Source organism: Bacillus rossius, chromosome 1, assembly GCF_032445375.1.
Source record: "Bacillus rossius redtenbacheri isolate Brsri chromosome 1, Brsri_v3, whole genome shotgun sequence".
Taxonomy (NCBI): Eukaryota; Metazoa; Arthropoda; class Insecta; order Phasmatodea; family Bacillidae; genus Bacillus; species Bacillus rossius.
In genome coordinates this window covers 144,967,467-144,995,025 of record NC_086330.1, presented here as the reverse complement: position 1 = coordinate 144,995,025, position 27,559 = coordinate 144,967,467, and the positions used below count along the sequence as shown (strand labels likewise).

The following is a 27,559-nucleotide window of genomic DNA, read 5'->3' as shown; positions in this document are numbered from 1 at the left end:
CCCCTCTTGGCTGCGGTCCTCAGCTTTGCTGCCCTCGCGCGCGTCGCGATGGTCTTGCAATATTCATCGCATTCACGCAAACCTCGTTGGGGCAGGAATACTACTCAGGAGAGCCCCCAATCCACATCTCGTGTGTTAACTACCCATCACAGCCCTGTTAACTTGAAAACTACTGTATGTCCTTAAAAGAATGTCCCATTATAAAAAAAATAATTTTATCAACTGTAAGCGTTGTAGATTTTTGTTCAAGGTCACGATTAAAGAGTACGTACCTCAAACATTTTTTGATAAGTGCATGCGCGAGTAATGCTTTGTTTTTTCCTCGCTTGCAGCACCACCTACGCAAAATGGCGATTAGTAGAGGGTGAGCTGTAAACGTTATTTGGCAACAGAATGGAGCCCCTCCACATTATAATCTCTTTCTACGAGAGTGGTTGAATGTATGTCCTTGACCGTTGGATTGGTCGTAATGGTCGAGACGACAGAGCTGGCCTTCACATACACCTGACATAACGCCATGCGATTTTTTCCTTTGGGGCTTTATAAACGATCGTGTCTACGTTCCGCCACTACCTAATGTATGCCAATGTTGAGACACAGGATTGAAGAGGCTATTGCTTCCATTACTCCGGACTTGTTAACCAAAGTGTGGGAAGAATTGGACTTTACGTTGGATGTGTGCCGTATAGCTAAATGTGCACATTTTGATAATTTGTTAGAACGACAAGGTTAGTTTACCTTCATTTTAATGTATGATTTGTTGTGAATAATCAATTAAAACTGTTATAATGTAAGTACCACTGAAACTGGGACATTCTATTATGGACAGTGTTTATTTAATAGGGTGCATCGATTTCCAAGCGAAACACAGACACCAGTTGTAAGGACTTGCATTCTAGTTGGCCTAGTCACAAGAAGAAATAGGATCCTCGGGGGCCTTGTTCTTTAGCGCCTCACACTCATGGAGTGAGGGTCGTGGACATGATCCCAGCACGCCCTGGCGTGGCTCGAAGCTATGAGCGCCTAGTTAGTTTTTCCTGGTGGTTTGGAGCCCACTATAATCTCTGTGGTCACGTCACCTTGAACGTCTGTACGAAACCATGTAAATCAAAGAAAGCAGTAAGTTACAAGTCCATCTAGTGGTTAAGATTTCTGGTATTCAGAAACCCTACATAACACTTTGGATATCTAGCTAACACCTTTCAGTTCTCAGTTCGGCTAGGATGAAGTAGAGTCCAGCCCGTGGTCCTCATCGTCACTGGTCTCTTCCTTGCGCACTTGCTTCAGCACGAGGTTCTCCCGCTAGGACGGCACGAGCAGGATCGTCTCTGTGGACTCGTTGATAAGTCTGTTGTCGAGCGCCACGTCCGTGCGTGTCCGTGCGAACCCCGCGAGAAGCGTCCTCTGGGGGGAAAGCGATGAACTACACCGTCATGGCGTCCACCAAGTGGCGCGAGAGGAAGAAGGCTGGCCTGCGGGCGTCCATCAAGGTGCCGCTGGCGAACATCCAGGCGCGGCTGGGGCGCATGGTCCCCAGGAGGCACCCTCACGAGCCGCAGACCCCGCCCACGCCGACCACGCCGACCACGCCGACCACGCCGACCGACGTGAGTATGCGCATCCCACCCCGCATCCACCCTCCCGTCAAGGAGTCGTCACGTCAGTGCAGCGACACCAGCCGAGCTAGACTCTGCAGTTTAGGACCACACGTAACCAAATTCTGCATCCTAGAGCAGTGGTTCCCAATTTTTTTTTTCGGCCATGAAACCTTATGATCAACTTTTTTTTTGGTGGAACCCTATCTCCTTCAAAGAAAGTTATTTAACAATAAATGTGCCTGCTTTATATGGCATTCGTCCTGACTCACGGAACCCCTGAGACCCTGTCACGGAACCACAGGGTTCCGCGGAAAACCTTTTGGGAACTGCTGCCCTAGAGGCATCTGCGTAGATTCTTTGGGGTGTTTGGGAGGGGGGGGGGTGAGGTAAGTGGCAAGAGTCCCGGGCCCATCTGGTATCAAGCAGCTCCTCACTCAGGGGGCCCGCTTGCATTTGTAAAATCGTGATGAACGTTAAACGTCGCAACTATTTTTTTTTTTTTTTTTTGGAAATTTTCTGTATATTTAAAGTTTCCTGCTCATAGCATATTAATTATATACTTAACTATAACGTTTGAATTGCAGTCAAAGAGTATTGTTTCACAATTATTCTGAAATAAAAAATATATTAACCATTTAGTTTCGACCTAACACAAAGATAAAAGTTATCCTTATTTTTTAATTGAAACCAAAATAGAGGCATCTCACTGTTAATAATAAAATTTAATAAATATTCCTGTTAAGAAAATATGATTACCAAATAATAGCTGCTTACTAATTATTTTAATAGTTGGAACTCAGTTTGTATTTCTATTTATATTGTTTAAATAAAACATTACATTTTCATTGTGTGACCTGCCCATATTTTGGCCTATGTGCATGCAATATATGTTACTATCTAATGCCCGGCATGCGTTGAAATGCCTTATTCAATTTCTTTGTATCTTTTTTGAAGTACACATATACAAAAAATCTTTCTCTAATTCTCTATTTCTCTATCGCTCTGTGTATATATCTATATTACACTCTATATCTCTATCTCTAGTTATCTCTCTCTATCCCTATATATCTATCTCTATGTATATCCCTCTATAACTATATGTCACCTCTATATATGTTGCTCTGTATATATCATTATGTATCTCATTCGCTATGTTCTCTCTATACATATATCTCCCTAAATCTCTCTATCTCTCTTTATCTTTTTCTCTCGCTATCTCTATATTTTATAACTCTCTATCTCGATACCTCTCCATCACTCTATCTCTGTAATATATTTAATACAATTCTGTCATGCGAGCGCACTCAAACACTGAAAACACACAAACTGCCGCTAAACTATATTAAATAGACACACTTGTTGAAACAATTCGCGTGCCACCTATTGTAAAATGGTTGTTCTAATTCAGAAACCTTCGTGGGCATGCGCATAACAACTCACCAAAAATTCACCGCAATCGGATAAATGGTTAAGACAACAAATCAGCGAACAAACATTAAATTATTTATATGGATTATATACAATTTGAAGCAAGTGAGGCCAGCGGGCTGTCACTAGACAGGGCCTACGATGCGCTTGTTTTACACAAACGATTCGTCTGTACCAATCAATATCAGAATGTCATCTTCATTTAGAGCTTAATTATTAATATTTTTTAATAATGTATTTTGTGAACAAACTGTAACTTTATGTTCTTAATATGATTATTCTGACTCGTACAACGTTTTAGTATTGAGGAAACCATTTAAAACATGTTTTTAAATAAAAGTGTGAATCAACAAAGGCTGGAACCTTTTCTTTTTCAAATCGCGCTCGTCAAAAGATCGTTGTATTTTGCAAATGCCTGTTTGATGTATTAAAAATAATAAATAGGATGCATACGTATTGAATAATGTGTGGCGCCTGAAATGTAAAGAAATTGGGAGACCTCGTAAACGTTCATGTTTGAATACCAATATTTATGTTAATTTTTATGTGCCTGTGTGTGTTTGAATGTAACAGTTGATTCTTTGAATACACTTATTTACATTCCTATTTGCGTATTTGCGGTATTTATATCTACCATTTTAAATAAAGCGAATTTGTGTGTATTGCATTAGATGTGAATTTATGTATATTAATAGAGCAATTTTAGGAGCCAAAGATGGTTATGAAATATAATAACTAGGTTAACCTAAAATTCTGTAAGACCATCAACGAACACAAATTTTAGTCTCTAATAAAATCTTATGATAATCCTTTTTTTTTGTACATAATATCAAAACACAAACATACAAATTAGACGATATTTTATTAAAACGTATAAGTGTATTTAAGAGACCTAGATCCTGAACCCGAGCAAATCTGAAAGATACCTATATGCTGATATCATTCGGGACAAAACTTAATTTATTTGATTTTATACTGTGTGGTTGGACGTGACAGAATCGTTAGTGACTGATTTCAGAGAAAAAAAAAAGGAATCATATTTAACATGGATATGGTTGGAAAATATTCTGTTTAAAAAAAAAACAGGTTATCCATGCACAATGAATTATATTTTTTAGTCGAATTAATAAGGCTGATATTTTTTGGCCTCTCACTGCATATAATTTTTATAGTCTTATAAACTATAACTTATTATATCCTGGGTCCATTCGAGTAACTGTACGATATTATTTATAATAACTCCAGGTGGATTGACCGATTTGAGGCGAAATGACAGGCCTTTCTCTAATGTTATGTTGGCATTCCGCCCAATCATTTCGAAGTTCCTCTAGCAACCAGATCTCATTGTCCCCAGTATGGTGGTGTTGTGAGAGTCTGACACCCTCTCACAACGCAATGAGCTCTTCAATCTTCTGATTAAACTCGTGGTAATTTATTGCTCCCTGCTGTTTTCTCAAGAGATCGCCGAAGTTGTGTTACATCCTCAGCGACATACATTATGTTATTTCAGACTTTTGTCAGTATGTGAAGCTAACTATTGCTGCCACCATCACCACCACAATCACCATCACCACTTCACCATCACAATCATCAACATCACCACCATCACAACACCACTACCACAATCACCACCCCCGTAATCACCGCCATCATAACTACCACCACCACCACAATCACCGCCATGACCACCACCATCACCATCATCCACTACAACCACTACCACCATCACAAACACCATTACCACCACCAATAACACCACCATCACCACCACTGTTTAACCACAACTATCTTTACTTCCACTGGCACTACCTATTATCTCCATTTATGTCTCTGAGCCTTCAAAGGAACTAAAGAAGAAATCATTCTAATCCCGGATCGCCCATAATACTCCCAAGATTGTTGGTTTTCCTCGATCTGGTTGCACCGGTACCGAAACATTAGGGCTAAACAGCCGCGTGTAGAGATAACTTCTTTTGTAGTATTTGAGGGATCGATCATTCACCATATCCTGGTAGAGTCTAAAAGAGAATCAGTCAGCATTTCCTAATGTATCGTAAATGTGCACAGTGCAGCTAATTACTTTATTTTATTAAAAGGTTTTTGGAAACTTATGATTCAGAGTTTGATATAAACTCTCAAATTGCCATAGTATAGAAGCTTTTATTATTGATTTTTAAGACATTATATAATTTTTTAAAAATGCAATTACAACTGGCGAAATGGTGACTTAACTTGCTTCTCTTTAACGTTTCCGTGACTCGTAAGTGTATAAGAACTTTCTCTAAACTTACTCACTGACTAATATAGTTATTTTTAATGATAGTACGTTTCTTGTTGGCACGAACTTGTACACAGATAGTCACTTTCAGCTAAAATTGAATTTATCTGCCACATTTACAGTGAGTGGAAGAGTTCATGTAATTTGAATATTTGCATCGTCTCACAGATTTATGAGTGAAACCCTCGTAAGATGCATTTATAGCTGGGAAACTTGGAGACTTAACTGCCCAGTGAGCTTGTCCAATTAAGTTTTGAAAAATTGGTTGTAAGCCACATTTGTTGCAACAAATTTATAAAAATAACATTGCGATGTACACTGTTAATAATGTGGAGTGGATATGGAAATTTTGTATCCGCTTAAAGTAAGTTATTTGCTCAGGCTACGAGAAGAACCGGTATAAAGATAAAGGCGATATCTATTTAATCCAAATACAGTCACCTGTTGACTCACCTGTTGCTCTCTAACAGCAAGTTTTTCCCAGATCATGCTTTTCTGTTTAAGAAAAGTCTATAAACGAGTGAATAAAAGTAAGAAATAAGTTGGGAAAAGACTACTCTTTAGTCATTTGTTGTTAGCAAAAAAAAAAAAGCAAGTCACAGATTTTAGAACCGAGAACAGAGGTGTGCCATTAACACGGAACAGTGAAATTATTTCAACAATCCTCTCACGAAGTAGCATTCATAATGTTGCGATGTACTTTGTACCATATTTTCTTTCAACATTTATTCAAATATTAGTATCGTTTTAACATACATGTTTTAAAAATATTTATTGGCTTGATGCATTTTCTCCTGTGATGATCAGCAGGAGATTTGCGGTATAATTTATTATCGTGTTTATATTAGAAATTCTGCTTCAAAAACCCCTTAGTTTTCGCCAAGTATATTGTGAATGAACGTTTGTAGTGGTGTAACGCGGTAGTTGTGATTTCGCCACGCTCTGATCAGCTTAAATAATGTTGGGTATTAATAGAGGATGGGTCAGTCAGAAACTTAAACCTGAAATGCCATAACATTTTGGGTAGCTATTACAAATATGTTATATTTGAAGCTAAAGAGTCAAAAAATAATATCTCAGGAAAGGCAACTAAAAATATTCTCTACAGAAGCTATGAAATAAGTCTCAGCACTGCACGGAACGTCTGTGACAAAAAGTAGTTTCTATGCTTAACTTTTCAAATAAAAATTTAATTGTTTGAATGTTTTTGCAAAACTGAAATTTTCTTGTTTTTGCTAATGTATTATTGCATTCTTGACTCTTGAGATCTAGATTAGTATTGGAGGCAATATTTTAAGATTTGAATACGAGATATGGAAATCCTGGAAAAAAAAAAATGGGTCTCGATCCATCACTGGCATTAATTTTTAAATCTCTAAATTTCCTAGTGCTATTAATAAATCTATGGTTTGGGACGGATCAATGTTATTGTTATTATTAATAAACCTTATATTGTTATTATTCAAATTATCATACTTATTATTACGATTTAAAAATTAACTAACCCATTCTGAATTGTGTTAGTTAAAGTATTTAAAATTATTATTTTTTTATTCTTTAAGTAACGAAGCTAATCATACGCACCTTTCAAGATTATAAACCAGCCACTTCCCTCTTCATCATTTTATTTCACATTGCCACTTACTCTTTACTTTAGTTTAGTTACTATAGCTGTAATGTATTGGAATAAGAGAAAGATCCGCGTGTAGTACAGAAGATGGATTTGAGATCTATTCGAACTAATTTGGTGCATTGCTTGAAAATGCTCAATGGAGCAGAAAATGACTTGTCGAGCCATTACTTTACTAGTCGATCTTTACTGTTGCCATGGAAACCAGGAAAAAAAGAGGACAAGTTCCGGGACACTTAAATTACTTAGATCCACCGGAAATGCATAAGAAAAATCTATACGCAGTCGAATAGCGAAATATACTCGCAGCTTGCCTGGAAGAGAAATACTAGTTTTTTCATTACTTTAATTAAACTTCAAGTTAGAGAATTTGAAGGAAATTATTGGTATTTTAATCTCCGAAGTTACGAAATTTAAATACTCAATTGGATAATTTTACCAGCAGTACGCTCTTTCGAGTGCGATATTTATCGAGTAAAAATGTCCTCTCAATCGATGAGTCACTTTTTGCACACATATCGTGGCCAATATCTGTGTTTATGGACAGATAAGGTCATTTTGGTTCCACACAGCCCAAACTTAAGGGAAAATCATGTTTACTTTGTCTATTTCTGGCTCAAAGTTTGCCAGAAAGTGAAGAAGTTAACCGAATAAGTTTTCTTGAAAATTTGAACTATGGCCTCGTGGGATTAATAGCTTTCAGTTGTCCATGCTTGAGTTGACAAGAGATTATAGCCATAGTTAAAATGGTTCACATATGGCCCAAATGCATGCTTTATCATAATGTGTTTCGTTCGTTAACCAACGATACACACACACAAACACACATCTACAGAATGAGTTTGATTTCAACCGATAAACTTAGACTGCAGTTCATCCCGACAAAGTAAGTCGAAAACATCTAAAACGCCTTATGGCCTAAAGTGCTTCCCACGGGTATATACGTCTTTGAAGTTGAATCTGAACAATAATTTTTCTGTAAATAATAGAAAAATTATATTTAAGATAGAACACTGTGTGTTTAGATTATGTTTAATAATTGAATGAAGTTCTACAACACATCGCGAATTTTGTTGCTGTAGCCATATTATTTCATCGAATAATTGGGGCCAGTTAAACGCCACAAAAATACGTAGAAAATAAATATTTTAATTTTAATGATAACTTTATTTAATTATTTCAATGAACTAATATTGCTACAACGACAAATTTCGCGGTGTTTGAAGATTTTGGTTCCGTTAAAAATAATTCAGACGCTCAGTGTTCTATCATGAATAATTTCTCTAGAATTTAAAATAAAAATGTTGTTCATCTCCAACTTCAAAGACGTACATCACACGTGGGAAGCACTGTAGGCCATGAGCCGTATATATATTTTCAACTTATTTTGTCGTGATGAACCTGCAGCCGAAGTTGTCTGTTGAATTTAGACTCATCTTGTATCTATATAAAGCACTGTTTCTAGTGGGAACAGGGAGAGTGCACTAAAGAGAATAAATTATTAGAGCGCTGTTTAAGAAAGACGCTCTTTTAATCGAGACACACTGTGTTTCATATACGCAAATGGCGCCATTTATTCAGGTATTATCTGGTCAGATGAGCTTCAGAAGTTAAGGAAACAATACAAGTATGAGTTCAATTTTTATTCCCTTTTTGAGGTTTAACATTGTAGCTCTCGGTAAACGGCATTTGGTGTGGGTAATTCAGTGACTTCAACGGAAGCCAAAGTGTAAACCCGGTGCTGCCGTCTGTGGCGGTTGGCGTGAACCAAAGTTTACAAAGCTAAAAGGAAACTTTATGGTATTAACTGTTAGATGAATTATTTTTTTATGATGGCCAGTATTTGAATAAAATTCCTTGTCGAAAATCAGAACCAAAGCCAGGGTTTAGTATATATTTTTTCAAGTCTTCTTTACATTTATCGGAGTCGTTTCTTTATCTAGTTTAAAATTTCGCTGGCAAATCAAATGGCAAATGCTCCGAGAACAAATTATAGCAGCGAGTGCAGAAATTACGTGTGATTTGCCTCCAGAAATGTAGTTGAGAACACAATTTGCATTTATTTATCACCTCGGCATTTTTTAAAAGAGTCCTTCATTAAATTTCGTTTAGTAATAAAGTTCAGTATTATTAGCGTTTTTGCAACATAACACATCAATTTTCTCCTTACTCTAGAGAGTACATAAAGACTCGGCTCACATATTTGTTAAATGATGTGACGTGAACCTATTCGTAGCACGGGGTAGCAGTCTACACGCACAGAGGGCGTAACCTTAACCGAACTTCGCCACCCGCGGCGCAAAAACCGACCGCGCCAAGCGGTAGCACTAAATAAATAAATAAATAGTCGTCGACGGTGGTGCGAGGAGGGTGGGCAAACGATTAATCATCGAGACTCCGGACTTAGAACAAAAGAGCGGGGCTGTTAGACGCTGTGCCAGGGGTCAGAAAAAACGCCACTGCCAAGTATAGTCTGTGCCATGGAACTTGTCTCGAATCATTCTGTCACTGTTGTTTTGTCAACAGTCGTTGTAAACAAGTTCGCTCGGTTGTCACGGTTCGTAAACAGATTTCGTGTGTTGCATCTCAAGTGACAGATGGGAGATGGGTATATTGGCACTACTTTTGAGGTTGTCCACTTTGTTGACAAGTTACGTGGCGCGACCTTCGCCGCGTGAAGCCAGTCGCTGGGGAAACCTTCCAAGGAAAGTTTGTTAGAAGGTTTGTCTAAGTTAACGGGATACGACCGAAAGAACTGAAACAGGTGTAAATTAAGAATAATTTGTGGATAATTGAGGAAAATATTCTGCGTGTAAATACAGGAGGAAAAAGGCAATTTTTTACTCCGCATACCTAAACCTGGGCGAAGGAGGTAGTTTCCTAATTTATTTCTCCCCTTTGATTTCGTGTTTTGGCTTATGGTTTTAAATACATTCATTTCATATCTGTGGTTTATTTGATAAAATGTTTTACCAAAGTGTCTATAAATTTGGTTTTAGAGATAATACATTATGCCCATAAACGTATGTCCCAGTTATAAATATTAAGAGTATGAACGAAAAGCGTTGTAGAGTGTTAGTTCAAGGTTATAATTAAAGAGTGACTCAGTTTTAGACAAGCGCATGCGCGAGTTCTTACGCAAAATGACGACACCTGAGCGTAAAGCGTTTTGTGTTTTGCAATTTGATATAAGTGAATCGGCAATTTCAGTTCCACGTGCGTTTCGTTTAAAGTCTAAATCCGATATAGTTGCTACATGCTTTAAAGCCAGGTGACTGTGGGATTGGTCGTAATGGCCGAGACGACAGGGCTCTATTTCTCTGGTCTTCAGACATAACTCATGCGATGTTTTCACTTTGGGGCTTTATAAAAGATCGTGTCTACGTTCCGCCGTTACCTAATGATTTTACAGAGGTGAGACATAGAACTGAAGAGGCTATTGCTACCATTATTCTGGACTTGTTAACCAAAATGTAGGGAAAATGGGACTTTAGGTTGAATGTATGCTGCACATATCGAACATTTGTAACATTTGTAAGAATAAACTAGGTTAGTTTATTTTTAATACTGTGTATGATTTGTTGTAAATAGTCTAAATTTAAATTAAACAGTTTATTTAGTTCGTTCCCACTTCAAACCCAGAAAAGTTCTGATTTTAAGGATTTTTTGGCGAACCATTTATTAATTTATGATTTAAGAATGATGTCCTATAAATATAGTCTTAGAACAAATGTTTCATACGAACGGTTAATTCAAAACTGTGTATCACACGATTACTTGTTGTTAGTTAATTATAGAGCTAAAAATAATAATAATTGGACTATGGTAAAAAACATTAAACAAACACCTGTCAAACTTGTAAACCAATTCTTGAACAATTAACAACATTTATATAATGAACTAATCTAAAAGCGTAAGCTTAAACACAACATTCTTGAACAAAAATTGTTTAGAAAACCATCGCCTGACGGCGAGCAGAGCTACAGGCGTTAACATTCCGTTTACAAACAGCTAAAACTTAATCAAAGCTGCATGATTACGAATAGCATTTAAGAGCCAATGCACTTGCCTATACTAGTTTCGTTCCATAGTTGCGTCTTTCACGTGTATTCACTCCCATGCGAAAAATGATAAAACGAGTTTTTCCACTGACATTTTCAGGTATGAAAAATTCTACACACAGTATTTTAAGTAGTATAGGGATGTTCAGTAAGACTTTATCTTTAATACTCACTCCATAATGATATGCTGGGGTCACAGCTACAAGTCCCATAGAGGCGCGTTACCGTCTGGAAGACTGCATGCCAGTTCTGTGCCTGGCGCGTAGAGGCTCTGAGGCATGTGATGAGCAAGCAGGATCGCTCTTAGCGACCCCGCGCTCTTAGAGTTCGCGCGCCCGACCAGGAGGCTACCTTTAAGTATTTTGGGAGACAAAACCGTGAATAATTGGAGCAGGTATAGCTTAAGACATATTAAGTTTTATTGAGAACAAATGAAGGAGGAGATTAAAATTTTTTTTTTCGGCACAGCCTACAGGCGTATGTAGATTTCGAAGTACCTATTTATTCTGGAAATATTTTGGAAACTTCTAAAAACTCCGGAAAAATTTTAAGAACTTAATGTAGCCTACATAACATTGCATATATTCGTCAATATTCAAAAAATATCGATTTAACATTTTCTCATTTTTGATGCAACGAAAATATTTTGAATGTTTTTAACTTAATGCATTCAGAATTGAATGTCTTAACGAATTTCATATTATGCCTACTAAGGTAGTTATGTAAGTATTTTTGGTCTTTGAACACTATTTTTCATCCCTTGCAGTAATGCGTGGTCATGGAAATTTTTTTTGAACAAAGATTTAAGGTTACGTTAAGATGGTTATTAATAAATTCCGACGAATTTGGTACTAAGATTTTTTTTTATATCGGTAATAGTTCGTTTTATCAAAAATTGTTTCAGCCAAAGGTTCGATATAACGTTTAGGCGTTTTGCAATAAATTATAATAGATTTGATAGTATATCTATTAAAAAAGTGATCACATTTTGTTTTTCTACCCTTATTATTTCCACCCCTTGCAGTAATGGTTTGCATTATCAAAAATTGTTTCAGGCAAAGGTTTTAGGTAAAAATTTTAAGATTTACAAACAATTTGAACAGTATATTGTGTACCTACTAAATGAATTATGGATTTTTTTAAAATTCTAACCCTCATTTTTTCAACCCCTTGCAGCAGTGTTTCAAACAAAATGTTTAGATAAAATTTATAAGATTTGCACAATATCCGAATGATATCGATGTTGTGCCTACGAAGGGAGTTATGATTTTTTTTAGTCCTCCAACCCTTGTTTATTTTACCTCTTGCAGTAATTGTTGATCGTATAAACAATTATTTCAGACGGAAGTTGTAGATAATAATTTAGGTTTTAAAATAAAACAGAACTCTTTTAACAGTGTACATGGTACGCAACTTATTTTTTTTTTTTTAATTCTACCCCTTTATTTTTTCGACCCCCGGCAACAATGGTTGGTCTTATTAAAAATTGTTTCAGACAGAAGTTTTAGATCAAAATTAGAAGCTTTACAATCAATTTTAACGGATTTGATATTTTACTTACTAAGGTAGCTACGAATTTTTTTTAAAATTCTACCCATAATTTTTTCAACCCCTTGCAGCAATGGTTCATCTTATCTAAAATAATTTCAAACAATAGTTTTAGATAAAAATTATACGACTAATAAATATTGGTACGAATTCGACGTTGTGCCTACGAAGGGAGTTGTGATTTTTTTTGTCTTCAAACCCTTGTATTTTCAACCTCTTGCAATTATGGTTAGTTGTATCAAAATATTCATCTAAACAATTTTGGCATTACTCCTACGAGTGATAATACGTTGAAATTGATGTAATATTGTCTACATTATAGGAGTTACGATGATCTTTTTGTTTCTTGAAAACCTTCCCCATTTTACCCCTTTGGTCAGATGTTGCCCATTAACGAACGCGACTGAGATTTTCCGCTACTAGATTTTATGAATCAGTTTGGAAGTGATATGTGAAAAATTGCAACAGTTATCGTGTCCACAAAATTATGATATATATATACACATGTATATATGTATATACATATACATGTATATATATGTGTGTATATATAAATTTTTAATTTACGATGGTTTTAGTGTCTGTGGACATAAAAATGAACCAAAAAAACTATGTAAAAATTTTCCGAGAGTCGCTTCATGGTAACGGCTGCAATAAGTTGAATTCTACCTAAAAGTGAGACAATCAACTTGCATTCCAGAATACTTCTGTTCGAATCCTGGCCCGGCCACTCTGATTTTGTTTTTCCGTGAATTTTTCGAAATTACTGCACGCAAATTCTGAATCAGTTGCTACCATAGGCCTAATCGATCTTCTCAAAAAAAATAATAATAAATCGACTGTGTGTTGTTTGCAAGAGAGCAACCGTTTTTAAAAACTCTCCATTGAAGATGCATCCGGCATAATTAAAGCAAAACATTCTTGAATTTAAAATAAGTTAATTCAACTGCTAAAAATAATTGAAATGTGATTGATTAAAAATCTGTTGAAACCGCTTAACTTATTTCTTCATACTCCAAGAGGTTATTTCAGTGACATAGGAACCTCATTTATCTGATATTAGCAATGATTTTTCAATTAATAACAGTAACTTCAACTCGTACTATTCAGTCAGCGACAAACATACATGTTCTCTTTGTTTATTACTAATATTTCATCTACGTTTACGCAAATCACGTTATTGAGTTGAATTTCGGAAATTAATAGTGATTGGTCACTGCACGAATGTTGACCGGCAGATGTACAAAACTTCAGCTGTGTCCGAATTCACCTGAACTGTGTATGTACTTTCATCCGGAAGTGACATCACGAGAGCCTGCTGAACTGGAACAGAAGTGCGCTGGTGTGAAAGTAAACGAATCTTTGTATGTACTTCACACTGCGTACTTACATGTAAAAAAAAGACGGCATTTTGTAAAGCATTATGTAGATTATGTTTTATCGGAAACTTTATTGAATAAAAAGACCTGTAATTTTTTTCTTTCTATTTTACCAGTATCATTATATGTAGGAATAATAGGCATTTTAAACTGGTTAAAACAAACTTAAAACAAAATGGTACAGGTACCTACATATACCAACTGTAGTTTAGGAAATAAAGGTATCAACTTAATAAGTTCGCCATAAATTCATGTGTTTGTATTTGATTATATTTTATTTTTAAATTCTACAAAATGAAAGGTTAATGATTTGTTTATCTTGGTAGTATAAATTATAGAGACCAAAATAATTTCCTTTGGACTTATACGGTGCACCACAAGGGATAGATAATATGCGAGGTCGCAAGTACATAGCTGAGTATACTTGAATTCGGTCACGGCCTAAGGAGCGATCACACGGGTGGAATAAACGGGATTTCAACTATGGCAAGAAAGGAAAGTCGCATTACTATCCTCGTATGGACAGTCGGGGGAAGTACTTGGAAGAGTACTGAAGGTTGTAGTTGGAAGAGTCTAATGGGACTGCACATGTAGACAGTAGCTCTCCCACTCTCCTTCCTCCACCACTGCATTTTTCTCCTACACTGCTCAAGCGATCACTTAAACTACATGTGTGAACCGCTGCAGTCTAGTAGAGGAAAGCTGGTGAGCGAGTTCATAAACACTTGGTGCTTAGTTTATGCAAGTAGATGAGGTGGTCAGAAGCACAAACTATTCAATTTGTAGAATTGAACCACGAAAATGAATGTGCGTGAATGTGTACATTACAGAAACAGGACATGAAGTGGGCAGTATATAAGGATATTATTTTCTACCTTCTATGTTCTTTTAAATAATCCCGTACCTCCTGCATTTTTTTAAAATAATTTTTTCAAAAATATCCTTAGAGCATGACGTTGAACACGATTGCGCATTGTATGCTGGACTACGTCTGTACTGAACTAACACATTTTGAAATTCTGAGTGTGAGTGTCGACAGGTACTCTACCGTGTCTGGGATAGTAAAGCAGTCAAAAGTGTTCACTTGCCCTAGTTGCTTTCCCGTTTACATTACACGTTAACCCTATTCCCTGTCGAGCCAAAAAATATAATTCGGAAGAGTCACTGCAGACTGTTGCTTAGTATTTAAAAACCAAATATGGCGGGGTCTAATCCAGTAACTATGTTGCAAACACTCAAGAAGTAGAAACGTGTGATGTTTGTAAAGCAGCATGATGACAATATATAGCAGGTTTTCAAAAAAAGATACTATTGCTTGATACGACAGAAAAACTAAGTTAAAGTTTTTTTTTTTTAATATTTTAACTAAAGAAAAGTAATTGTAGGATATTAAATCCGGTCAATAAACCTTTCTAATCTTGTTCTTAAATATAGCTAAATTTATTGTCTTCGCAATTTATATATTATTTCTTATTTTGGACATACTGTATTACTGCGATAATATAGGGCTTTCAATAGTGCAAATAAATGCCTTGGTAGGGCTAGACCGGAATGTGTATTGAAAGACGCGGCTGAAATGAAGTTGTTGAAGGTGTAGCAGTGAACCCAACGGAGGGGTAATGGGAGGAGGAAGGGTGGGTGTTGGGTACCCCCTCCCCCTCGTGTAGACGCCGGCGTCCTGACGTCATCACAAATCCTGCCTCCTCCCCCTCCCACGGTCCCTTCTTCATGGTCGTGGAACAAACGTCGGGTGTCGTCGGAGCAGCGCTAGTGGGGCCAAAAGGATTGGGAGGGGGGTTAAGAGGGGCGGTGGGAATAGCCGCCTGTTCTCGGAACCACTAGAAATAGTCGCGGAAAATTTGTCACGCGCGCGACGTCTAGCTGGCGCGGGTGGGGGGGGGGGGGGGGGGGAAGGCGTCACGGTGCCAAACTTGCCCCTCTCCCCCTACCTTCTGCCTCGACCGTACCACTGTGACGCAACAGTCGGCGGGGTCGGCGTGGATAGCGCCTGCGCGTTATTTACTTCTCAGCTTTACCTTTAGTCGTCGACAACGACGCTATCACGCCGTTATAAACTTTTTGACGTGTAACATTTTAGCTCTCCATTTCATTATATAGCTTGAATTTTCGATCTGCTAATCAAGTGTTTCAATAGTTGACGTAGCTTCTCCGGTAGCGAATTCTAGCGGCTGGCACGGAAACTACGTGTGATTCACGTCCATAAATGAATTTGAAAACACAATGTTGTTATATTTGTCGTCCTTGGCGTTGTTTTAAAAAAATTCTACGTTGAATTTCATGTCTGAGTTTTGTAAAATAAGTGTATTTGCCACATGAGAAAACACGAATAGGAAAGTTACCGTATATGTTACATATCTCCGGCGAGTACTGAAAGAATCACTCACATTTTTTTTATAAACTTAAACTAACGAAGAACCATTTTTACAAATTATTCAAGTATTTATTTTGTTTGAATATGAATATAATAATCTTCAAACACATATCATCAAAACACAAAAAAAAAAAAAATTTCTTATCTTTGATTTGCAAGCGTGATTCATCCTGTTTACAATAGAACGCAGAACTCACAGGACCCAATACGGCGTAGTTTTTACGAAGATATAGTTTATTGGATTTAGAAGAAAATTCCTTTGTTCATCGTAGGTGTATTATTCCGTTTAAAAGTTCGTAAATGCATTTTGATTTCTTACAGTACTGGGATATGAAGGTATCGTGAGGTTTTCTTGTAACAGGGTAGATAGAACTCTCATTAGTGTACGTTCGCTGATTGTCTGACTGCCTCATGGCACGGCACGTTCTGACTAACTGATGATGTGGTAGTGAGACGTTTTACCCGTTACTGGGTGACGCGAGCTCATGCAACGCTACAGAGGTGACAGTCGTGACGCCCCTATGCTTCCTGTTCACGACAACACCGACGAACACAGGAGGCTTCCTATGACAAAACAGGTACGACGTTTCGAGAACAGGCATCTATTTCCGTCATCAGGCACAACTGACAGTGTTGGCGTCACATAATATCATGCTAGGTTCACTTGTGTCATTGCCAGTATATTAAAACCAAGAATTCTCGATCTTTTTTTTTTTGTTACGGGCAAAATATCGTATACAAACTCGAGCCACTAGATCATGCCAGTTGGCAGATTCCGTGGTCAAGAGGATTTTCATACTTTAAACAGGGTTGCACATGATTTTTTCGCACCGCTATTGTCAGTTAGTTACTGGCCCAGGGTTGCCCAGAGCTTCTCAAAATAACTGCTGTATAATCATCTGAGAATATCATACTAAATGCTTCGCGTCTACCAATGGAGTCTCCAGCTCAAAACAGAACTAAACCTCATTCATAGGGCAGGAGGGTTAATGATGCCATATAATAAGACAAAAAAACAAAAGAAAGAATATAATTTATAAAACCTTCATTTGAATAATAGTTCGTGAGGATTAGTTACAAATTCTTAAAAACTACAGTTACATTTCTTCTTTACCCTCTCCCCCTCTACATGATTGGCCTCTAGATTTTACTTTTCTCCCGAATTTATAGGGAAAATCCTTGTGTCTGTAGTCATTGGTGAAGGCTAGAAAATTTCGCTAGTATAATGACCTTTATTCTAAGCTCCACAGTCCTCAAACGTGAGACAGTTTGCCAACTATTATGCTGGATGTTGTTTTAAGAATAATATATGTATCGTTGTTTAAACTTTTGTAGGGTTATCGGTTGTCATAATCAGATGTTACGGAACTGGATCATACGAAAGCGTAGTGCCGAAACTATAGTCAAGGTTTAATTTTCTATCACAGTATAATTTCGTTCTGCATTATTCTTAGTTCTGCTGACCATTGATACAGTTTTTTTAATGCCCTGTGATCGTTCAATTGCTCTAGCTTCTCCTCTAAAGCGTAAGAAGATGCGCCCGTTCATAAAATAAATTCTCTTCCCTGTACTGGATGATGGATAACTTGATTTTTTAAGAAAATAGATTTCAATTTTACGAACGCATTCTGTTCTTCATTCTAACTCCATGCTCTGTCCTTCTTTGGTAAATCGATTTGGTCACTGTAGTTCCTATAAAATACCACGACGCTAACAAACGCCCTTAGTTGTATAGCGTTCCCAGGTATAGGGAAATTTGTGATTGCATTCAATTGATCTGGTGTAGTTTTAATTAGACGGTGATAACAGATGACTTCAAAATGCTTATTTCTGTCTAGTTAAAATACGATTTTTTTTTTTACTTCACTTTCATTCCAACGTCTCTTAATTAAAACTACACTACATATATGTATGTGTTACAAGTGTTCTTCAAATGTAGATGAGGGTATTTAACTATCGTCCACATAAGTTCTTGCAAAACCTTTGCATTATGGACCTGCATCTAAGCACCTAGTAAACTCGTCGTCGGCGTTGTCAAAACCGAATAGCATTACCTGGAACATATATTGGTAGTTTCTGAATAAAAATGCGGTATATTTCCGTAAACTCGCGCGTAGTGGTACTTGCCAGTATCCGGCCGATAGGTCTAGCGTGGTCAGGTATCTAACGCCTTGATACAGCCTCAAAATATCGCTTGTAGCTAGTGGCCTGTGGACATTTTCTATATTTAATTGTTATTTCGTTCAGATCTTTTGTATACAAACATAAGCGTTCCGATCCGTTTTCCTTACACACAGAATGGGGTACACATAAAGGCTTGTAGCTCTAGTGATTACTTTTCGTTCTATCATTAGATTCAGATATTCTTCCGCCTCTTTCAAAAGTTTTGCGGGTATTGTATATGATTTTATATTTAGGATTCACCTTTCTTAACTTCTTAGCATAAAATAGATTGTTTAGTCCGGGTTTATCGTAAAAAAATTATTTTGATTATTTAACAGCATTAATACTGAACATAACAACATTAATGCCGAACTGATAATGTCAATCTCTTTAATAGCCTTGAAAATATCATCGTTTGAACTTTTTAAATTTTTACCTGAGGTGGCCTGAGGACAAAACTGGAAATATATGGGGGTTCCTGTCTGTAACAAGGATACACAATGATCAGACACATGTAATTGTTTTGTAGTGGTAGACACATTATCCTGATCAGAAGTGGTCATCAACCATCCCCCGAACACTAAAACCACCTTAAATTTAGTAAGGAAATCCGTACCTAAAATTACCGATTTTGCCAAGCCTTTGAGTATACGTACTGTCATGTTTCTCGTACTACCTAGACCAGCGATCCGAAAAACATCGTTGGTTTATTTATCACGGAACTGGAGTTACGTTTTAAACTTAATTTTTAGAAACTCATAAATGCTGAAGAGTTTTTAACACACAGCTGGTCTAGAAATCTTTCCGCAAAAAGTACATGGTCCTACACGTGACCCAATGACTATGAGACATGTAGACGAACAAACTTTCACAACTCATGTCATAAAAAATAATGCGACTTTTGCAGACCTACAACAAGCGCCTTGCAGTATTATTTTTATTTTATTTTATAATTGCCGGAAATAATAATTAGCCCTGAAAATTTTTGTCAAGTAACACGATTGAAACTTGGTTCGAGAGTTATAAGTTGAATTTAACGACCTATAAACGACACCCAGCTAGAGGTATTTTTTTTTAACGTTTTGCCTTCCCGCGTTCTTCGTTTCGTGGAACCTACACGACTCTTTCCCTCTCTACTCGTTCGTGTAGATTTCCTGTTTCTTCGCCCGAGTTCTGGCATCTGGAAGAGGACGTTGCCCGGCGCTAACTCAAGGGGGTTTGGGTTCCTTGAGGGGGATTGGGGAGGGAGGGCACATTTTACGAGTGCCTGCATCCGCACTGCGTAATTAAAAGCGCGCCGCGTGGCGTGCTGTGTGCTGTTCTCTCTCTCGAACTGCTTCGGGGTTTCCGGCGAGGATTTTATTCAGGCGGAGCGGCTGGTTCCTTCTCGCCCTCCCACGCTGTGAGGAATTGTTCGGAAATGTACCATACTAATGGGGTGTCTACATATCACTAAAGTTGCGGAAACGTAAGGGAACTGGATAACTAGTCAATAATAATAATAATAATAATAATAATAATAATAATAATAATAATAATAATAAGTTAATGTTGCTGGAAATTTAAATTTCAGCAACACTTTGCCAAGTTTCATTTTTTTACGTCTTACTTCAGTTCACAGTCAAACAAAAAAAAATACGCCTCAGATTGTCTAGACAACCCAGCTAACCAGAGGAGGAAGAAGTCACTGATTCGTGAGCAGCCTCAACCAATCACAAAGGCACATCTCCGGTTGCCCATACCAACCTACCATATGGAAGGAAGGCTTTGTTTGGCCTACAGCTGCAGACAGTTAGGAAATACTTTCCTGTCAGGTGAGCGAATTCAAAGGCAGGAGAATTTCAAGCACCTCAGTAGCCACAGGATAAAAACTCTAATTGCCGAGACTTAGACGTGTTTTATTTTTAAATAATTTTGGGCCCATCCTCTAAATAGTAGCTTTCATAACATATTACTAACATAGTTATATTGGTTGTGAGAGGTAATGCATAAGCTATTATCAGGCAAATTAACCAGTAAAAATTAATTAGTTTATTTTGGTAGCTACATATTTTTAATAGTGTGGCGTACCAGAATTTGCAACTACAACTAATTTATGTATAACATTATTTTTTATTACAAAACAGCATTAAGTGTTTATGACACTAAGCAATTAGTTGGCAAGTAGTTAAATTAACACTATAAACCTAACACTATGTGTTAAAACTTCTCGTCCTATTTTGTTTGTTATTAGTTATGAGTCCACCGAACAGGTAGCGTCACATGTTACGCAAAACTTGGTTTCAGTTTCTACTGGAAGAATCGCACTTATATATTTCCCTCCTTGTTCTATTTGAGTAGCTGTTTGCTTCTCTGAAGATGGCGACTGTAACCCACAGGCCAAGAAAATTCCCGTGGAGTTATTTGGTATAAGTTAAAAGTCAGGATAACAAGGGCCGGGGTTCGATTCTGAACCTCCGGAAAGAGAGTTAGCGTGTTGCCACTGCGGCCCAACTCTCTCCATCACAGACGTTTACACAAGCGTTTCTTCGGGTACAGAACTCGTTGGTGATTACTGTGCGTTACGCTTACGTGTATCGTCCCCTGGAATAGCCAAGATAGTTGAACACTTTTAAAATCACCCTCTAGAGTAAAAACATAGCTCCCATTTTATTTTAATAATGTTAAATAACACAAACCATTAATGCAAAAGATGGTAAAATTTATTGATAAAAAAAACTAATTCAGAAAATACCTTATCAAACTCTTTTAAAGTCTTTATAAACCTTCTAAATATGACCGACAAAATTTGACTGAAACACATTTTCCTATGCCCAAGCTGTTATCAAAATTTGGTCACAGAAAAAAAAAGTTCCAAAATATACTTTCTTCTAAATCTGACTGAATTCTTTTACAGTGTTTTTTTTTTAAATTTCATTTTAAAGACGGGAGGTTTGGTGGTGGACAGCTTATAAATGAACTAACTTAAAGCATTAGTGCAAGGTGGAATTGAACCCACTATATGATGGAGCGCGCATGGAGCACCGAAGTTACGCTGACCCGTAGAGCACAGTGGCCTGGCTATGCACAACTGCAAATACGTGGAATGTGTTGCGCTGGGAACGTAGAAATGCTAGTAATTCAATAAGCGACTGATGATGACCGACCTACTCGTGATTTAGGCTGGTTTTAAGTTTATCTCATTTAAAAATAGATTCCTATTGCAGTCAGAAACTTATTCAATATATTTAGACTGAAAATTACTTTTCTGATCCATCTCACTATCTCAGCTAAAATCATAGTCTTGTTTGTTAAAATTAATTATATCCATTAATGAGTAAAATATTCTTATTTTAATTGTAAGTATTTTTAAATAATAAAATTAGTTTTTAGTGTGTATATATTAGCCACCTCACCTTCAAGAGACCCTGTTTCTTTTTCTGTGATAGTAGGCCTATTTGACATACGCGTTCTGATTCTACCATTCAAACGGTTGTAGTTGAGTATAATCGTCTAACCCTGACATCTATAACAAAAAAAAATTGTAAAAAAAATAAAAATAAATTGTGTCACTTTTTTGGCACTTTTTCCTCCAAGTTAAAAGAAATCAGGGATTCAAATGGTCTGATTAATTATTTTTATGAATATAAATTATAATATAAAATATTAAAGGATAGTTGTACTGTCATTATTTTGGCACACCTATACGCTTAGTACATCTCCTGACGTTCGGTAAAGTTAATATAAACAGATGAATCACGTGTGTCCGCCATCTTTTCTAGATTTATAAGACTTCCACACATGGAAGCACCGTGTTTAAGGACACATTTAAATGACTTCCGTTCCAGTCATGAAATTACTCTTACCAAATGTCGTATACCGAGAGCTAAGCTGTTTACACATCAAAAACAAATTAATATAAAATTAATTATACCCAAGATATTCTAATATGCCCTAAATAAATGTTGGGAATAGCGTTCTTGATACGATGACCGAAATTCTCGGACGCTAAATTTCTTTAACAGTCAACATTTTGTTAGCTTATATAAGGTATTATTCAAGGTTTTAAACGAATGTGAGATGGTATTGCATTAGCTAAACTCGGCCAATAGTTCATGTGGTCAAAATCTCAGCACTATCTCTATATTTCAGTGTTAACTAAGAATCTTCAAAATTGTAATGCGTATTTTAAAGTTGTCATAATTTATTTTTGTGACTATAATTTTTTTAATAAATTATTAAAGTATAGTTGTACCATTATAAAGTTTAGTGAGGAACATCAATACTCTTAGTACATTCGAGTAATGCTGTAAAATAACATGCAGTGCCGTTAAATGACTTATTCCACTCAGAATATTTATTGCATAAGCGTAAAATCTCTTAAAAAAAATGCATTTAACATCTGCTCATAATGAAATAGTTTGTAGATACAAACTCTTAAGGTAAGTGTCTAAAAACGAGACGGTGTCACTAAATTTGTGACTCACCAGACAGAACACTAAGATGACCTAAGTCGGTGTCCACATTGTTTCACAATAAAATACTTGCTTCAATTAACCCATAACATAGAACAACTTTATTTCGAAACGTTTGGGGACAATTTACAAGATTAAAATTGTTCAGGTGCGACAATAATTAGTCTAATTAGTCGCCACAGTCCAATTTAAGCGGACTTAATTAGTTGACGTTAAGTTTCCATTTTCGCCCGTACATCACTTTTATTCCATCTCTCAGGATGCAAAGGGATTAAACTTTATAATGCCTCAAGAATTCAAACATCGGTTAGTAAAGTCCAAACACTGAACTTCGTGCTGTACTAGCATTGTAAATAAATATATGACCCTCAGAATATATATGACCCAAAAAATATAAATAAAAAATGTTTCAATGCAATAACAAGACCGTTTACTACACATTATTGATGTAATGTACACATTCGAGTTACACAGTACAAGTGGAAACACTAATAAAAATAAAAATTACATTTAAACTTTACAGTTTATATTTCAGCTTCTTTGTACTACGCGTATAGGCCTACAGACGGAACAGTTTTTTTGGTTCACTTACTCTTTTAAGATTATTACTCCTCGTAACTCAAATATAACTAGTTAGCTATTCAGATATATGTTAGGTTAGGGAAATTAAGTGGATTAGACCCCGCCTTCTTGGATTTTTACCTCTTTCTGCTATAATCCCAAAGTTGAACTATTTATACCAATTTTTTGACATATCAAGACATAAATCATATATCCCAGACCTATACCTTGTTGCAACCATCCTTTACTAACAGGCTGTAAGCGCCGCGAGGAAATAACTTATTATTTCACGCAAGCGACTACAACTATCATAGTTATTACAATAGTTCACAAGTGTTGACTTCAAGTAGCCAAAGCTAAGTTATGTGCCATGTCGACCGAAAATAATTATCATGGAAAATTTATTGCAAGCGATATAAAAACATTTGAAATTGCAAGATAGCGAGGCCTATTTCGCCTTAAATGACATGTTTACACAAAGGCTAATTTTGTATCATGTTTATAGCATATTTTGGTTGTCAGTTTGTTGCGACGCTGCTGTGCCAAGTATTTTTGAACAGAGTCGTGTTTTGAGGCTTGTGAGACTGGATTCCGTCTGAGGTGGTGCCTCGAAATGTGAAGTAAAAAAAATTTAAATTATCTTCTTGTAGCTACATAGTACCCAAGCTTTTTTGTCACTGCGCCAACATTTTCTTCACGAAATTTAAAAATCCGTAATCACGTCATGACTATGGCAGTGCTGAGAAGGAGCGTAAATTATGAATTTAAATTAATTCTTTTGAATGTAAATATTGCTTTTTTTGCCCAATGAAAAAATTTAAAAATGCTTAGAGAAATTACGGCGAAACCAGGGAATTGTATTTGTGGCTTTCGCTGGACAGCGGGTTATAGTTGCAAAGCATTTATTGTGAAGACCACATGTGTTATTTTAATAAACAATGTTTTTATCATGTCAAAAAGGTAATATTAGACGATACAGTTAATTATTATTTAGTTATTTTGTTTTAAGTGTTCTCCACCTCCATTGTGTGTGGTGGACGTGGTACCGGGTTTGGTAATCAGGGCGCTTTTTTTTAACATAATGGGGAAAATAAACTGAACCAATTCCAAAATATTACTATAAGTCATGCCGTTTTTCTTAAAACGTCGCTGATTTGGCCATTTAACACTATGAACTTGATGCCCCAGGAACATTATATAAGGAATCATCTGATTAATATACGAATTTGGACACAAGAGCCAGGAGGTATTTTGGACTAAGTATTAGTTACCGTGACTTGATTTCATGCCCTCCCCGTTATCTTGAATTTTTATATATTGTTGCTATAATTCTAGTTTGGACTCTTTGTTCCAAATTTTTGGCATGTCGAGCATACATCATATCTCCCAGGCCTTTTTGTTGAAACCACACATTTACTAACAGGCTCTATCCAGTAAGCGCCGTGAGGAAACGACTTATTTAACGCGAGTGACTACAACTATCATAGTAATTACAATAGTTCACAAGTGTTGACTTCAACAAGTAGCCAAAGCTAAGGCATGTGCCATGTCGACCCAAAACATACATCACGGAAGCGTTAATCGAAATATTTGAAATTGTACTATTCCAAGGCCTTATCCCCTTAAGACAAGAATCGTTTAAATTTTCTGTAGATACTTGAAGCAACAAATATATTACAGCATGGAGGCAATAAGTTATGTATTGGACCTGAACAATCTTTGCATTGTTAATAATTTGAGTCAAAATGAGATCACTATCACCCTCTTTTCTCATCTAAACAGCAAAACTTTTTTTTTGTTTATAAAAATGTTTTACGCTAGTTCCTTGCTGATGTTTTGTTAAAATCTTTATAAAAAATTCTCATTTTATGATGTAGGTTTTTTTTCGATCTTCCTAGCACCTGTAAAAACCTGTATACAAATACGACTGGTTTTGCTAATCAATTTTAATCAACTTTAGAACAGACACACACATTCTGTAGACTAATACATCAATGTATTGCACCTACGACTATATTGGGAACTTACACCATCCATTCAAAAACTTTTAAATTGCAGAAAAAAATAATAATTTTTAGGAATGAATATGGTAATTTTAAACCATTGTATCCAGGGAGATTTATTGCTCACACAGAAAAAAATATTCTGTACGTTTAACAATATTCCTTTGGAAACCAGTTGCCAAAATATAGTTTGTAATACTCCAAAAACGAAATTGTAACTTTGTATAATTCATAGTTATGGTTATTGTTGCATATATGAAATACGTTTTTCGAAATTATACTATCTATTTGTTAGGAATTTTGGTGCATAATTTTTATTTTATTTTATGTTACATTCAAGCATTTTTTAAAACCATGACAAGGATACTAGAATATTAAATAATTGTAATGTATTTTGTTTTATTGTGCTTATTAATGTGCGCAGTTAATACTGGAGAGCTATTCAGGGAACAGTTCACAAATAACTTTAACTATAAAGTAACTGGGACAACACAAAGCATAAATGCCTGGGTAAGAATCCGAACCCGGTATTACTGCGAACTCTACTTTGTAGCGATACAATTGTGTTCACATAAATGCACAAATTTACTATATCTGCAATTCTACATAAATATATCTGTTCCATTTACAAAATAAATTCATTTACAATGCATGCTTGTCTCAACGTCATTTTTTTCAAAATATATTCTGCGGGGAATAATCGAATATGAACTCTTGTGTGATTTTTCTGGAAGACAGCTACTCCCTACACTCGTTACTATTTATCTATTGCAATTGCCCCACATTTTCCTTTTTAAATCTCACAAATATTTTCATATGTATTAAGAGTTAATAATCACATATATTCTGGAAAATCTATACGGGATTAGAATAAATTATTTCATACTTTTTGATCAGTTTTAAAATCGTGGTTTATCAATTTTTTATTTAGATATATTTTTCTGATTTTTATTTTTGCGTGTGCATTGTCATCCAGTTCCGAGCTTGGTTCAAAGTTTCAAGTCTCTTGCTCATTAGTAAGTAAGTTTAAAATCGACTGCAAAATTTGTACCGACAGACGGACAAGAAAGCGAGTTAATTATATATTATTGAAGCTCTTACAACAGTTATTATGGAAAAAAAAAAATTAAAATATAACACTTACAAAAATTATAACTTTAAAGAAACACGAGATTGCACCGACGTTTCGGTCGAACTACGTCGGCACCCTGAAGATGGCGACTGCAACGCTGACCGAAACGTTGGTCGCGGCTAGAACCCACGAGCCTAGTAACTCCAGACAACGGCCGCGAGAGTCTTAAGACCTTTGAGCCTCGGTCACACAAGTGGCTGGTACTGCAGCGCTGCAGTTCGTTGTGTGCACAGCAAGGTACATGATTTCATTTCGCGATGACGGAGATTAAGTGGTCTGAATATCAAGTTATAACTTTTTTGACGTGACAACGTCTAATAAATCGATGAACGCCGGCTGCACGCACGAAAAAGTGTCCCGTAACGCACATTGTCCCACTACGGATGTGTCCCATTACGCTCATTGTACGCATGCGCCGTATCTCTCTTCCACTCGATTGGAACAACCTTCGATTTGACTTTTCAATCATGTTTTCGTCGTTTAAATTATTAATATTATATAATTTAACGATCGTACACCAATTTTCAGCACAATCGGTACGGTTATTTAAAAGTAAAGTTGAATTTTCAAATATGTTTTTAACGAACAATGGTGTTTTACAGTTACACATTATAATTCATATTACACCCGGGATCTTTTGCACAATGTTTAAAAAAATTCTTGTAACACATTATAAATAATTTTGGTGTATTTGGGATGCGTATTTGTTATAAAATCGTATTAAAAAACGAAATAATATTATTCCCCTACGGTGCTGTTTTCTGCGGTGACGGACGCGAACCGCACGAATCGCGATATCTATCAACTGCCGCGGCAACCAGGCACTCGTTAATACATATTTTCCTTTGTTTATCGCGAGGGGCGTTATTATTAATGAATTATATATAAAATTTCGTGCCCGGGGCCACAACTGCATATCATTTTGAGCACTG

The 27,559-nt window shown here is 36.3% G+C and overlaps 1 protein-coding gene across 3 annotated transcripts in view; it reads left to right on the top strand.

Annotated features, from left to right (window-relative positions):
* Positions 1-27,559, top strand: part of LOC134546247 (carboxyl-terminal PDZ ligand of neuronal nitric oxide synthase protein-like) — a 765,750-nt gene that overhangs the window by 450,616 nt on the left and 287,575 nt on the right. Inside the window, exon 2 of one of the 3 annotated variants that reach the window (XM_063388934.1) lies at positions 1,288-1,607. The exons of 1 other annotated variant lie outside the window; for it this stretch is intronic. In XM_063388934.1, the coding sequence (XP_063245004.1) occupies positions 1,419-1,607 (189 nt within the window). In that variant the 5' untranslated portion in view covers positions 1,288-1,418. Of the gene's footprint in view, positions 1-8; positions 1,608-27,559 lie in introns of those variants that run through there. One more of the 3 variants, XM_063388933.1, reaches the window with a different exon arrangement.